Raw genomic sequence first — 15,489 nt, 5'->3', positions numbered from 1 at the left:
CTCAGATTACACAGATCCACAAATAATTCGAAAACAAACCCAATTTTGATAAACTCCCATATCTACTGGGTGAAATACCAGTGTGCCATTACAGCAGCAATATTTGTGACCTGTTGCCACAAGAAAAGGGTAACCAGTGAAGAACAAGCACCATTGTAAATACAACCCATATTTATGTTGATTTATTTTCAATTTTGTACTTTAACCGTTTGCACATCGTTACATTTGTAATGTCTTTATTCAACTGGAACTTCTGTGAGTGTAATTTTTACTGTTACTTTTTGATTATTTAACTTTTTTATATTATCTACTTCACTTGCTTTGGCATTGTTAACATATGTTTCCCATGCCAATAGAGCCCTTTGAATTGAATATAGGAGGCAGAACATTCGTTTGTTTTTGATTCGGCTGTGATGCTCCAAAATCTCATCCCTTTTGTTCGCCCTATCCAATGATCTTGTGGATGTGCGTTAGGATGGTGTTTATTGGTCAGAGCAGCAGAAAACCTGTCAATCAAGGAATGTAATGCAACGACTGGGGTTTTACATGTATAGTATTGATGCGCGTACAATAACCGTACATCGTATGTAAAGGCAATAGGCTATAAACCGATGTGAGTAGGCTATCTAAATCCAGATATTTACCTAGAGCGTAAATAATCCTGTGGGGTTTTGTAGTTGATCCGCGTCGCGTACGGTCAATTTGATTCCTTTGTAGGCCCACTAGACTAGATTCCCTTTGTCACTCGCTCAAAAATGTGGCACGGATTTTACAGTCGTAGGATGACAGATTACTCAAGGTAAGATCCTGATATCGGACTAACAACGAGCATGTCACCGCATGTATTGCACTGTTTTTCAAGGAAATTATGGGCATTAGATATGCTGATCAGGGCCCGGTTTCCCAAAAGCATATTTCAGTGGCGACCCGTCATTCAGGGCAGGTGGGGCAGAGCCCCTAATTTTTATTTATTTATTTAGGCATCGACGTGTCACATAACAGTTTGCAACAATGTAAAAAAAAAAATGGAGTTAATAAAGCCGCATGGTCTCTTTTTTGCTTTTCTTAAGGAATCACCAAAATGCAAGTGTTTCAGACTAGCTCAGTTCTTTCTTTGGTGGTGGGGCAGCCAGCGGAAAATACAGAGCGTAGTGGTTAGGATAAAAGCTCTGCTGTTAGGATGGCTTTATGTAGGCCCTAACAGTTTGTGGGCAACGTTTGTCACCGTTATAGTGCAATTAATGTATTTAGTGTTGTGTTATGTAGCTGCTTTGCTGGCAAGTATCAAAACAAATTGGGGGGAGTTTGCCCAACCAAGATTTACATTCCAAAATCGCTATAAAAAACATCTTAGAACCTTAGGATCCTATGGGTCTAACAATGAATTTAGCCAATCTAATGGTGAAATTGGCCTTAAGATGCTTTTGGGAAACCAGGTTCAGGTCTGCTGTTTGGAGCCATCCTTTGAGGAACAATGATGGACAAAAGATGTGTATGATCTGCCAAACAGGCCGAAGAATGTGTGCATTGAGTGCATCCTATATGGTTGACTGAAAAGTATTATAGTGATCTAATTTCGATTTAATTGTCTATTTTTAATTGGATTTAATTGTAAAATTCACCCACAGATCATCACAAAATGAGTGACACCTTTATTTCCACAGCAAAGGTTTTCAGTCCAATCAATAAAACCCATGCAAACTTTCTGAACTCCATACCAATGATCCAGCTATGATTGGTGAAGGCCTAGCAACATATACATCTTTGAAGCTATTGTAATGAAATATATATTGTTGATTGTAATGATATTCAGCTCAATGTATAGTACATATGTTGACTACTATTTCTTCAGTGTTGTGAATGACACTTGTTTCAGGAGTGGCTATGTGAACATGTGTCAGCGATGACCGAAGTTGAAGTGACGTATGCAGACTTCATAGCCTCCGGTAGAACTGGACGAAGGAATGCCCTGCATGATATCCTCCAAAGCCCCACTGACCCAAACGCCAGAGATCTCCCCCTGAGCCTATCTCAACTCAACATCAATCCAACCGGTGAGATCTTCATTCAAATGAACCTGTTTCATGGGCTGCGTTATTAGTGTTTTTGTTTTGACCAGGGCCTACCTGATTCCATATAGTGCACTACTTCTGACCCAGATGCAGTATGGCCCTTGGTCAAACATAGTGCACTATATAGGGAATGGGATGCCATTTGAGACGTAGCCATGATGTTTCAATACTAAGAGCTATCATTATTGTATTTACTGTAGCTGTCACTGTGTTGCAGCATGAAGATAACATATTCTTTACATTTTCCATATTCTTTATATTGGAGCAGGAGCTGACATGGAAGAAAGTCAGGAATCGTCCACAAACGCTCTGCCACAGTCAGGGCAGAAGAATCGGGGAAACTTTCAGGCCTAAACACTGAGTTGGGCCTGCACTCACCACCACAGTCTCCCAAAGTCACACAAACGATGTAGTTTGTTTTGAAAGAAAAACTGTAGTCAACGGGAAATCATTAAACTATGTAGAATTCCACGCCCTTGGCTGGGTGAGACACCTGTTTTTAATATGGAGATTGGGCCAAACATCCCCGTATTTAACAATGGATTAGGGCTAAAGCCAGACTGAGGTTGGCAAATAGTGATTTAAGTAATATTTCAGGATCCATCTAACTTACTAGAGGATGCACGGAACTGCAAAGAGCATATAAAGATCGGTTATAATGGTGCTGGTTGACAGTGGGTTTCCAGGTAGTAGAAACTACAGGTGGACTACAGTTTGTGGTTGCTGTGGTGACTGAAAGGATTTGAGCATTTTGATCTCATACTTCCTTCAGAAACATCATCCAGACACCGCCCCATTTTTTAAAATTGTATATACAGTATACGTCATTGATCACAGGTTTTTATTAAACAACACCACTACCTTGGATATCGGCATTATTTACAGAATAGATTACACTAGGTCTGTCAACATCTTAATTTGCGCAGTGTTTCTTTAAAAATGCACGTACACTATTTTATACTTTTTGTATGCTTTGTTTGGAGTTGTAGTTTACACCTGAGACTGTATCACTATTGATGCCGACCACAGATGTAGCAACCAGTACTTTAAGATACTTTTTTAATTCCAAGTTAGTTTAACATTTTGCAGTGCTGTTGTTGAAGCCAATCACCACTAAAGTGGGTGTGTATGTGTAATAAATGCTTACCAAATTATATGATGGCATTATGCACCAGGGTTGGGGTCAATTCCATTTCAATCTATTCAGACAGTAAATCAAATTCCAATCGTTTTTTGTTTTTATTCTCCCTAATTTCGTGGTATCCAATTGTCTCATCGCTGCAACACCCGTACGGACTCGGCAGAGGCGAAGGTCGAGAGCCGTGCGTCCCTCATGTGGTACCCTTCCTGCTGGCTCATCCTGACATGACCCTCCAACATGACAATGCCACCAGCCATACTGCTTGTTCTGTGCGTGATTTCCTGCAAGACAGGAATGTCAGTGTTCTGCCATGGCCAACGAAGAGCTCGGATCTCAATCCCATTGAGCACGTCTGGGACCTGTTGAATCGGAGGGTGAGGGCTAGGGCCATTCACCCCCAGAAATGCCCAGGAACTTGCAGGTGCCTTGGTGGAAGAGGGGGGCATCTCACAGCAAGAACTGGCAAATCTGGTGCAGTTCATGAGGAGGATATTGCACTGCAGTACTTAATGCAGCTGGTGGCCACACCAGATACTGTTACTTTTGATTTTGACCCCCCCCCCCCCCTTGTTCAGTGACACATTATTACATTTCTGTTAGTCACATGTCTGTGGAACTTGTTCAGTTTATGTATCAGTTGTTGAATCTTCTTATGTTCATATAAATATTTACACATGTTAAGTTTGCTGAAAATAAACGCTGTTGACAGCGAGAGGACAGTTCTTTTTTTTGCTGAGTTTATGTAGATCAATTGTTACTATATTATTCCTTCCTAATTAATATGGAAATGTTTTCCCAAAAGGAAGGCAAATGTGAAACACTGAACAAACAGAGTAAATTTTAATGAAACATATAATTCACTTGAAAATGTAGTTGTAAAAAAAGATGATAAAGAATGCATGGTATATCAAAATTTGATCATTCACTGTATGTTTGTTATGCTAATGTGTTACAGTATGCCAAATTGTAGGTGACTGTTAAATCAGAATCATTTTAGCTAATTTGTAGAAACCCATCCATGTGGTGGGAGTATGTAAATACTTTGTATCATGTTCCAGAACTGTACAACAAGAACAATAAACACAGCTCCACTATTTGTTTTCATGTCTTTTCTGATTTAACCTGAAGGACGTATCCCACTTAGGGAACTGCTAGAAAGAGGTATATACTGAAGTAACTGTTACTTCTGATATTGTTTGCTGTGAAGTAAGTATATCAAAGAGTCTGTACAGTTTTATAATTTGGTATTAATTAAGGTGCAAATAGAGTCCTATTCTCATGTTACATTCTTTACATCACATATCATAAGAAAAAGTACATTCTCATGTTATTCTTATGATACACAACATGTTGTATCACAGGGTCTGAACGACCCCCTCCCTATAAAAGTCAACATGTCAAAGCAGCTGAACGTCGTGACAGCAAGGGCAAACTCATTCTTCATTTGGAGACTGACATTATAATTACTCACATAGTAAATCCTGAATACATTGTATGGAACAAAGCATACTATAATGACCAGCATAAAGCAAAGACTTTTGATCTGAGCCCAAAACTCCTGTTGAGAGAAGATCATCGCCCTGTGAGTTCTGTACACACAGCCCAAAATCCACACTTGGCAACAGGCCAGGGCCAATGTAACCACGATGATGAGAGCACAGATGATGTAATTCAGCACAGCCACAGTATGTTTCTCGTCAAAGATCCTTCCGAAATTGAAGCACTGGTTGTCATTGGTTGTTGTATTATTATTATCTGTAGATGATCCATACTTCACAGCAGTCAAAGGGACCACCACAATGAGCATGAGGCCCCAGACAGCAGCACTGGCCCCCAGGGCGTGCAGCCTCCTGTAGAACTCCACCTGATTGAACCTCCTGAAGAAACTCAGGTAGCGGATCACCAGAATGATCACATAGAAGACGAAGGCTAAGTACATGTGGGCGTGGATCATGGCACTGACCACCTTGCAGAAGTTAGGACCAAGATGCCACTCGCCGGCCGCATAGAAATAAAGGCGGAAGGGCACAGTCAGGAGGAAGACGAAGTGGACCACGATCAGGTTCAGAACGGCTGTAGTGGTCACCGAGCGGACGTTGGACTTGATGATGTTGATCATGAGGGACATGCTGATGGTCCCTCCAACGAGCACAATAGTGTATATTGACAGCAATGCATCTCTGTATGATTTAGGTATGGCATTGTCGACATTTGTCCCATTCCCCATCCTCTCCTCTTGGTGTCATGAATTGTGAAATAAGGAGAATTTGAAGTAAGACATGTAACATTATTTAGATACATACAGTATTCTTATAAATGTAATGTTAGGTTAAGGGGCCATGTCGTCTTACCTTAGTTTAATGCACCAACTGTATGTCCCTCTGGATAAGAGTGTCAGCTAAATGACCTAAATTAAATATAGAAGATATGGGGCTGTGGGAGTAAAAGTGTGTCAATAGTACAGTATGGAAATAGTAGGCAACTGTATGGAAAATTGACTATATATATACAATACTCATAGAATATGTACATAGCTAAACAGCACTGACAAACGTGATTAATAGTCATGATCTCAGTCATCTGAAAAGCTCACTAAAATAAACTGGCTACGGGAATACATGGGAAATGAATGAAACAGAAAATACCTGATTAAATAAAACCACAAATTCACCTGACCCTCTTCTGAAGCAAGAAATGAGAGAAAAACATAGGCATACCGTTGACCTAACATAAGGTTGTCCGTTTCAGAGTATTCACTGGCTGCACACACACCTTAGAACTGACCTCTCCAGCAGAGCCATTGGTATGCAGATACGACCTGTAGGTGGAACAGTTGGATAATTATTAACTCAGAATGGTTTTTCTGTTTGTGGCCAATACTACAGTATGTGTGGAGATCCCATATCTTTGTTTGATATCAAATTTCTAGTGAAGTACATCATTATCTACAGAATTATAACCAAATATGTCCTATTATTGACAGGTGAGACATCAAAGTAAATATTGTCTGAATACCAAAGATAGGGTTTACAGTCATTCCTTTTTAGTATATATAATGTCAATGCTTCAGTAATGTACCTGTAATTGAGAGGTGGAGGACGCAGAATCTGAATGTAGAACATCTTCTGAGAAGGTGCTCAACCTGCCTTGTAGCTCATGACACTGATAAACCGTCTGAATTATAGGAGACGTATGTCACAACCCTTTATTGATGTGAAATAGATTACTAACACAAGGAAGTCACCTTTCTACATTGTCAGGCTTGGGGAAGCACCAAACACTTCCTGATTCCTTTGTATCACCAATAATCTGAGAGGAATCATTATTTTCACAATTCAACCACAACTCTAATCCTAGCTTTATGACCACATTCCAGTTCACGCTAACCCTAGCTTTAACCACAACCCTAACCCTAGATTAAAATTAAATCACATTTTCTTGTCACATGCGCTGTAAACATAGGTAGACAAACAATACAGAGTTAAAGATACAAAAATACAATATAAAAAGTGACATGAGGAATAAATACACAATGAATAATGAATAACAATAACGAGAAAAAAGAACATGGTTATATACAGTGAGAACCAGTACCGAGTCGATGTGCGGGGAACGAGGTAATTGAAGTAGCTATGTACAGTGCCTTCAGAAAGTATTCACAGCCCTTGACGTTTTCCACATTCTGCTGTATTACGGCCTGAATTTAAAATGTATTAAATTTACATTTTGTGTCAATGATCTACATACAATACCCAATTATGTCAAAGTGGAATTATGTTTTTAGAAATGTTTACAAATTAATTAAGTATTAAAACCTTTTGTATGGCAAGCCTAAATGAATTCAGAAGTAAAGATGTACTTAACACATCACATAATAAGATGCATGGACTGACTCTGTGTGCAATAATAGTGTTTAACATTACTTTTAAACGACTGCCCCATCTCTGTACCCCACACATACAAATTATATGTAAAGTCCCTCAGTTGTTACAGTGAATTTCAAGCACAAAGACCAGGGAGGTTTTCCAATGGTTCACAAAGGGCACCTATTAGTTGATGGGTAAAAATAAAGAACACATTGAATATCCCTTTGAGCATGGTGCAGTTATTAATTACACTTTGTATTGTGTATCAATACAAAGATACAGACGCCCTTCCTGACTCAGTTGCCGGAGAGGAAGGAAACAGCTCAGGGATTTCACCACGATCAAATCAAATGTTTTTTGTCACATGCGCCGAATACAACACCTTACAGTGAAATGCTTACTTACAAGACCTTAACCAAAAATGCAGTTTAAAAAAATACCTACAAAAAAATAAGAATAAGAAAAAAAAGTAACAAATAATTAAAGAGTAGCAGTAAAATAACAATAGTGAGGCTATATACAGGGGGTACCGGTAAAGAGTCAATGTGCGGGGGCACCGGTTAGTCTAGGTAATTGAGGTAATATGTACATGAAGGTAGAGTTATTAAAGTCACTATGCATAGATAATAACAGAGTAGCAGCAGTGTAAAAGGGGGTGGGCGGGGCAATGCAAATAGTCTGGGTAGCCATTTGATTAGATGTTCAGGAGTTGTGCGGCTTGAGGGTAGAAGCTGTTTAGAAGCCTCTTGGACCTAGACTTGGCGCTCTGGTACCGCTTACCATGCGGTAGCAGAGAGAACAGTCTATGACTAGGGTGGGTGGAGTCTTGGCAGGAAGCTTGGCCCCAGTGATGTATTGGGCCGTTCGCACTACCCTCTGGAGTGCCTTGCGGTCGGAGGCCAAGCAGTAGCCATACTAGGCAGTGATGCAACCAGTCAGGATGCTCTCGATGGTTCAGCTGTAAAACCTTTTGAGGATCTGAGGACCCAGGCCAAACCTTTTCAGTCTGCTGAGGGGGAATAGTTTTTGTTGTGCCCTCTTCACAACTGTCTTGGTGTGCTTGGACCATGTTAGTTTGTTGGTGATGTGGACACCAAGGAACTTGAAGCGCTCAACCTGCTCCACTACAGCCCCTCGATGAGAATGGGGGCGTGCTCCTTTTCCTCCTTTTCCTGTAGTCCACAATCATCTCCATTGTTGTCCTGGCACCACGCGGCCAGATGTCTGACCTCCTCCCTATAGGCTATCTTGTTGTTGTCAATGATCAGGCCTACCACTGTTGTGACATCGGCAAACTTAATGATGGTGTTGGAGTCGTGCCTGGCCGTGCAGTCATGAGTGAACAGGGAGTACAGGAGGGGACTGAGCACGCACCCCTGAGGGGCCCGTGTTGAGGATCCTCTGTGTTGTTACCTACCCTTATTCCGAGGGAGGCACGTCAGGAAGTCCAGGATCCAGTTGCAGAGGGAGTTGTTTAGTCCCAGGATCTTTAGCTTAGTGATGAGCTCTGAATAGCATTCTCACATAGGTGTTCCTTTTGTCTAGGTGGGAAAGGGCAATGTGAAGTGTTAGTGCGGTATGCAAATTTCAATGGGTCTAGGGTTTCTGGGATAATGGTGTTCATGTGATCCATGACCAGCCGTTCAAAGCACGTCATGGCTACAGACGTGAGTGCAACGGGTCGGTAGTCATTCAGGCAGGTTACTTTAGTGGTCTTGGGCAAAGGGATTATGGTGGTCTGCTTGAAACATGTTGGGTGGCGCAGTGGTCTAGGGCACTGCATTGCAGCGCTAGCTGTGCCACCAGAGACTCTGGGTTCGCGCCCAGGCTCTGTAGCAGCCGGCCGCGACCGAGAGGTCAGTGGGGTGACGCACAATTGGCGCGCTAACCAAGGTCGCCAGGTGCACGGTGTCCGGATGACGCTGGGCCAATTGTGCGCCGCCCTCTGCGACTCTCAGTCACGGCCGGATGTGATATAGCCTGGATTCAAACCAGGTACTATAGTGACACCTCTTGCACTGAGATGCAGTGCCTTAGACCGCTGCACCACTCGGGAGTCCAAGTGTTACTTGCCTCGAAGCGAGCATAGAAGTAATTTAGCTCATCTGGTAGGCTCATGTCACTGGGCAGTTCTCGGCTGTGCTTCCCTTTGTAGTCTATTATAGTTTGCAAGCCCTGCCACATTCGACGAGCGTCGAAGCCGGTGTACGATTCGATCTTAGTCCTGTACTGCCGCTTTGCCTGTTCGATGGTTCGTCGGAGGGCATAGCAGGATTTCTTAAAAGGTTCCGGGTTAGAGTCCCGCTCCTTGAAGTGGCATCTCTATCCATTAGCTCAGTGCGGATATTGCCTATAATCCATGGCTTGTTGGGGTATGTACGTATAGTCACTGTGGGGACGATGTCATCCATGCACTTATTTATGAAGCCAGTGACTGATGTGGTGTACTCCTCAATGCCATCGGAAGAATCCTGGAACATATTCCAGTCTGTGCTAGCAAAACAGTCCTGTAGTTTAGCATATGCTTCATCTGACCACTTTTTTATTGACCGAGTCACTGGTAATTCCTGCTTTAATTTTTGCTTGTAAGTTGGAATCAGGATAGAATTATGGTCAGATTTGCCAAATGGAGGGCGAGAGAGAGCTTTGTACGTGTCTCTGTGTGTGGAGTAAAGGTGGTCTAGAGTTTTTTTCTCCCTCTGCTTGCACATTTAACATGCTGGTAGAAATTAGCCTGATGAGGCAAATTGTGATTTTGGCCTGATGATTTTAAAACCGAGTTGAATGGCTGTGATAGGTGATAACTGAGGATGGATCAACAACATTATAGTTATCCACAATACTAACATAAATGACAGAGTGAAAAGAAGGAAGCCTATACAGAATAAAAATATGCCAAAACATGCATCCTGTTTGCAATAAGGCACTAAAGTAATACTGCAAAAAAGTAGCAAGCTATCAACGTTGACCTCAGTTCCTTCTTCTCATCTTCGCCAACTGCTCACAGATACAGTGTGGGTAGGCTAGTCTATATAATTAAATTATTATTATTGTTAAATGGCGGTCAAGAATCAATCATCATGTCACCAGAATAAGACCCTCATCATTTCTTGAAAGGAGCATCAAGATCTTCACCACCCAGTGAAGTTCATTATAACTTTAATCTGTAGCCTAATAAACTGCATGGTTTCCCGAGTCATAGTGGGAGGACTACACACCATATAATTGGGTGACTCCAAGTTTACTTACTGGCTTTAATTTGTATTGTTCAAACAGGGACTGTAAATCCTCCAGCTGTACAAGGGCTGCCAGGGATGACAAGATGGCTCAGAAACTATGGGAACTCAGGTGCCAAATGCTTGGGAAAACATAGGACTGAACATTATCCTTGGAATATTCATATAAATATGATATGTCAATTGTCTGAAAAAAATGTCAAGAGATTGTCTTGAATGCTTACACATGCATATTGTGCAGTAGCCTATAAGGCCTGCTATGCGTATGAATGCTGTATACAGAATAGGGCTGTGACAGTCATGGTATTTTTGGATTGCGATAATTGGGCAGCCAAATGACCGTAATAACCGTCTCCGTACAAACCGTTCAAATAGCAAACAAATATATACAGTACCAGCCAAAAGTTTGGACACACCTGGATTCTGAGCACTTGTTGGCTGCTTTTCCTTCACTCTGTGGTCCAACTCATCTCATATGGTTGAGGTCGGGTGATTGTGGAGGCCAAGTCATCTGATGCAGCACTCCCCTTCTTGGTCAAATAGCCCTTACACAGTCTGGAGGTGTGTTTTGGGTCATTGTCCTGTTGAAAAACAAATGATAGTCCCAATAAGCGCAAACCAGATGCGATGGCGTATCAATACAGAATGCTGTGGTAGCCATGCTGGTTAAGTGTGCCTTGAATTCTAAATAAATCACTGACAGTGTCACCAGCAAAGTGCCATCACACCTCCTCCTCCATGCATCACGGTGGGAACCAGACATGCAGAGATCATTCATTCCCCTACTCTGCGTCTCACAAAGACACAGCAATTGGAACCAAAAATCTCAAATTTGGACTCATCAGACCAAAGACAGATTTCCACCAGTCTAATGTCCATTGCTTGTGTTTCTTGGCCCAAGCAAGTCTCTTCTTCTTATTGGTGTCCTTTAGTAGTGGTTTCTTTGCAGAAATTTGACCATGAAGACCTGATTCACTCAGGCTCCTCTGAACAGTTGATGTTGAGATCTGTTACAGTCTGTTACTTGAACTCTGTGAAGCATTTATTTGAGCTGAAATTTCTGAGACTGGAAATTCTAATGAACTTATCCTCTGCAGCAGAAGTATCTCTAGGTCTTCCTTTCCTGTAGCAGTCCTCATGAGAGACAGTTTCATCATAGCGCTTGATGGTTTTTGCGACTGTACTAGACATTTTCCGGCTTGACTGACCTTCATGTCTTGATGGATTGTTGTTTCTCTTTGCTTATTTGAGCTGTTCTTGCCATAATATTGCCTTGGTCTTTTACCAAATAGGGGTTTCTTCTGTATACCAACCCTACCTAATCACAACACAATTGATTGGCTCAAACACATTAAGGAAATAAATTCCATTAATTTACTTTTTACAAGGCACATCTGTTAATTTAAATTAATTCCAGGTGACTATCTCATGAAGCTGGTTGAGAGAATGCCAAGAGTGTGCAAAGCTGTCATCATGGCTACTTTGAAGAATCTAAAATATATTTTGATTTGTTTAACAATTTTTTGGTTACTACATGATTCCATATGTGTTATTTCATAGTTGTGATGTCTTCTCTATTATTCTACAATGTAGAAAATAGTAAAAATAAAGAAAAACCTTTGAATGAGTAGGTGTCTCCAAACTTTTGACTGGTTCTGTATATATATATATTTTTTTTTTCTCTCCTCTGCTCCTGACTGCATGTGCTTCCATAGATTATATTTATGTGTGCTGCTGCTGCACTTTGCTGGCACCTTTCTATGTGTGCTCATTTGCTACAACACCTTGCTTGTTTCAGCACATTATTAAGAGTCCATGTTACCACAGAAACGGATCCAACCCCATGAAGGCCTGTGTCCGTCTTCAGTCAACTGTTCTTTCAAAAACAACAAAAAGTGATTTCCATGTTTATGAAGGTTATTTCATTTTCATGACCGTTCTCATCCATAACTGTTGGTTACTCAGTTATATGGTAATTGTGCAAGCCATAATACAGAACTTTTGTACTGGACATGTATAACCTTACAGAAATATACCATGGTAGTACAATGAAAAAACTACCATGGTACTATCATGCATTTTTAGTCACTACCATGGCAGGAAAATACCATGGTACTGGTGGAAATACCATTGTTTTTTCCTGCCATGGTAGTGACCAAAAAACATGCATCAAGGTAGTACAATGAAAAAAATAATGTTTTTGTACTAGCAGCATGTAGTAAAACATGAAAGCATGGAAGTTGTTTACAATGTATTATGATTGTCTGTGTCCCACCATTTTTCAGGTAAAGTCACCAAAACGTAGTAATATATGGTACTCAAATAATGCAACATTCACTACTAGCTCTGGAATGCAAAGCATGGGCTTAGTAACATTACCCCTTTAGCTCATAGTGAAAACCCACAACACACATGGTAGTGTAGTGTACCCTCTTAAACCTTGGGACCTGAATAGGGTATGGTGAGAAGAATGAAGGGAGTCTGAAACCTTGAAGATTTAAAATAGTTTATCCAGTGCTTCTGGGTCTTCCTGAGGTGCTGACTTGTTGCACCCTCGACAACTACTGTGATTATTTTTATGTGACCGTGCTGGTCATTTATCAACATTTGAACATCTTGGCCATGTTCTGATATAATCTCCACCCGGCACAGCCAGAAGAGGACTGGCCACCCCTCATAGCCTGGTTCCTCTCTAGGTTTCTTCCTAGGTGTTGGCCTTTCTAGGGAGTTTTTCCTAGCCACTGTGCTTCTACACCTGCATTGCTTGCTGTTTGGGGTTTTAGGCTGGGTTTCTGTACAGCACTTTGAGATATCAGCTGATGTAAGAAGGGCTATATAAATACATTTGATTTTGATTTGATTCTCTCTTCAATACAGTTTTCCGTTGGCTCTCAGTCATTCAACTGACTCTTATACAATTCTAAATAGCCAACATAAAACAACAATTCAAAAAAGTTATTATCATCTTATCGCATAGATACATTTTAATCATGTAACTCTCAACCTATACCTAAAAACAGCAAGTTACAATGTTTCTCTTTGTTAACAACGTTCGTTGACCCTGTCATTAGCTTGACTAAAGCTAACTTTAGCCGACGTCAGCTTCTATGCTAACAGACTTTTATAAATTAACTAAACTATCAAAACATCATCAAGAAATAACAACAAGTATATCATCACACTCTGCTTAACTTTGTGTTTCATATCATGCGCTCTATAACTCGCTCACCGTGATGATAACGTTTAAAATATCTATTTTATCTGGTACTTCCCTCTTCAGTTTTTAATTAACTCGGCTCCCTCATTCAACTGACTAGGCAGGGCCAATGTAGAGTAAGAGCACGTGAAGCAACCACTAGAGCGGCACAAAAAAAAAACTTGACTATAAATACTGTAAATGATTACAAAATGCCAAAGATTAGGCTGCCATATATCTCACATTTTCCCACATTTCAGGTTGGCAACACAGGGAACCCAAACATGAGCAAAAAACAACACTATACAGAAAGTATTTCCCCTTTTTCACAGCAACTATTTCCCTTTATATTTAATGTTACAGTCAAACTAGGACCAACAATAGTAGCCTGTCTCTGACTTTATCAGAAACTTGCCCATACTGGTAAATAAATTCACCAATATAATACCAACCAAACTCTTTTGACCTTGGGGAGTTTATTTATTTAATGCATTATACTGCCATTGTACTATGGTAACGCACAATTAATAAAGATTGTACCATATGATCATTTTTGCTACCATTTATCATTATTGTGCATTACCATGGTATTTCCATGATCCACATCTATACCATGGTAAAAATGCATGGCAGTAACATCATACTTCAAAGTTAAAACCACAGTACATTTCCATGATTCAAACTATACCATGGTATGAATGAAAGTACCATAGTAGTACCAAGGTCAATTTTTAAGGGCAGGAACAATGACTCAAGATCTTGAACAAGGCGTTTGCTGAAACTGCTACCACTGTTTTCTGAAAGACAGCCATATGCAGTACATGGCACCTTACTACCATCTAGTGAGTGAGTGACTGCATTCAATCTTGCACAGCTTCAAAGTCCATGCCTGAATGACTGCTTCTAGAAATGGTTTCCATACATTGTAGAGGAATAGGTGGATTTACGTTTGATTTAAGGGTGTGGGCATGAGGACAGTCCTTTTTAGCCATGTACATGTTAGTAAAAAATATTCCTATCTGGGCAGGAGGGGATTTAATTGGATTCATACAAGCTGCCTATACCAATAGCATGTATTTTAAGGTTAACAGGCACTCCATTTATTTCTTAGCATTATGTCATTATGTTCACAGAAGTACATTGGTTTCGGAATTATCACGGGCACGGTGGTTTACAACATCCATATAAAGGTTCTCTGGAGAGCATGTAGCTTAGCTATTCCATTAGGCATTATTTGATTCATAAGTAAGTGCATTTACTAGATTTACTCAGGACACGAAAGCTCGGTTTACACCCCCGAAGAATGTCGATACTTTTCCTATTTCGCGTGCGTCAGAGTTGGCGTCATCCTTCACATCCGAGTTACCCTTGAGCGCATGCGTATTTACCCGATGTCGACGTCGACTTTTAGAACATACGTGGCCTTTACATAGAGCAGTCACATAAATAGGTCTTCAGAAGAGAACTCCGGTAAGTCTACTAGAATTACCCTATCACACTAATTTACAGATCTATTTTTGTGTTGTTAATAGTTTAGAATTTTCATCAAGACACGCAGTGTAAGAGCTTTAACAATATATTGTTTTCAGAAGAACAGTCGTTACAATGTAGCTATCTTACATTGGCTGAGCTGCAGTATCGGTTACAGTGTAACTAACTATTTCAATGTCTTCACGGTGTTAAACATTGTCACAAACCAGTTTGTTGAAATATTAAGGCTACCCAAGCCTGAAGTTTATGGTACTAGAGGCTTACACTGGTGTATAGGCTACTGAGCTACAGCAAAATGACACTAACCTAAAAGCTTACACTGTATTAGATGTATATATGCTGCTGAGTAGGCCTATACATGAACTTATAAATTGTATGTATTGTTCCCCCATTAGGATCAAAACCTTTCCAATATGGACCAAGTAATGCAATTTGTGGAGCCCAGCCGGCAGTTTGTGAAGGACTCAATAAGGCTTGTGAAGAGGTG

The 15,489-nt window shown here is 40.6% G+C and overlaps 3 protein-coding genes across 11 annotated transcripts in view; 2 read left to right on the top strand and 1 right to left on the bottom strand.

Annotated features, from left to right (window-relative positions):
- LOC110508680 (cAMP-dependent protein kinase inhibitor alpha) overlaps nt 1-4,307 on the top strand; it is a 46,846-nt gene extending 42,539 nt beyond the window's left edge. The window contains exons 1-3 of one of the 3 annotated variants that reach the window (XM_090225606.1): nt 462-799; nt 1,853-2,054; nt 2,341-4,307. In XM_090225606.1, the coding sequence (XP_090081732.1) occupies nt 1,904-2,054; nt 2,341-2,426 (237 nt within the window). In that variant the 5' untranslated portion in view covers nt 462-799; nt 1,853-1,903 and the 3' untranslated portion in view covers nt 2,427-4,307. Of the gene's footprint in view, nt 1-461; nt 800-1,852; nt 2,055-2,340 lie in introns of those variants that run through there. The other 2 variants (XM_090225605.1, XM_036965998.2) reach the window with 2 other exon arrangements.
- Nucleotides 3,299-6,432, bottom strand: LOC110508679 (putative G protein-coupled receptor 141). Of its 6 annotated transcripts, none has more exons than XR_005040192.2 (4): nt 6,292-6,432; nt 5,859-6,031; nt 5,565-5,646; nt 3,299-3,494 (listed from the first exon to the last, which is right to left on the bottom strand). XR_005040192.2 is itself a non-coding variant. In XM_021589392.3 (4 exons), exon 4 carries the CDS (start codon nt 5,438-5,440, stop codon nt 4,547-4,549), a length of 894 nt encoding a protein of 297 aa, XP_021445067.3. In that variant the 5' UTR covers nt 5,441-5,446; nt 5,565-5,646; nt 5,859-6,031; nt 6,292-6,432; the 3' UTR covers nt 4,037-4,546. The 6 variants fall into 6 exon arrangements, 4 of the variants coding, with proteins under 4 accessions (XP_021445067.3, XP_090081730.1, XP_036821891.2 ...); XR_005040193.2 differs by having other exon boundaries at nt 3,349-3,494; nt 5,931-6,031; XM_021589392.3 differs by lacking the exon at nt 3,299-3,494 and adding an exon at nt 4,037-5,446.
- Nucleotides 6,433-14,920: 8,488 nt separating this feature from the next.
- sc61g (transport protein SEC61 subunit gamma) overlaps nt 14,921-15,489 on the top strand; it is a 4,246-nt gene continuing 3,677 nt past the window's right edge. The window contains 2 exon segments of one of the 2 annotated variants that reach the window (NM_001160688.2): nt 14,921-14,981; nt 15,398-15,489. The exon segment at nt 15,398-15,489 is cut by the window's right edge and continues 20 nt beyond it. In NM_001160688.2, the coding sequence (NP_001154160.1) occupies nt 15,416-15,489 (74 nt within the window). In that variant the 5' untranslated portion in view covers nt 14,921-14,981; nt 15,398-15,415. 2 annotated transcript variants of the gene reach the window in all.

Source organism: Oncorhynchus mykiss, chromosome 28 (assembly GCF_057628025.1).
Source record: "Oncorhynchus mykiss isolate SJ-2025 chromosome 28, ASM5762802v1, whole genome shotgun sequence".
In the NCBI taxonomy this organism is placed as follows: domain Eukaryota; kingdom Metazoa; phylum Chordata; class Actinopteri; order Salmoniformes; family Salmonidae; genus Oncorhynchus; species Oncorhynchus mykiss.
The sequence above is the reverse complement of the archived record's forward strand: the minus strand, read 5'-3'. Positions and strand labels throughout refer to the sequence as shown.

Excerpts from the sequence above, each read along its gene's own strand:
- LOC110508679 (XM_021589392.3), bottom strand. The coding sequence starts at position 5,440 with ATGGGGAATGGGACAAATGTCGACAATGCCATACCTAAATCATACAGA.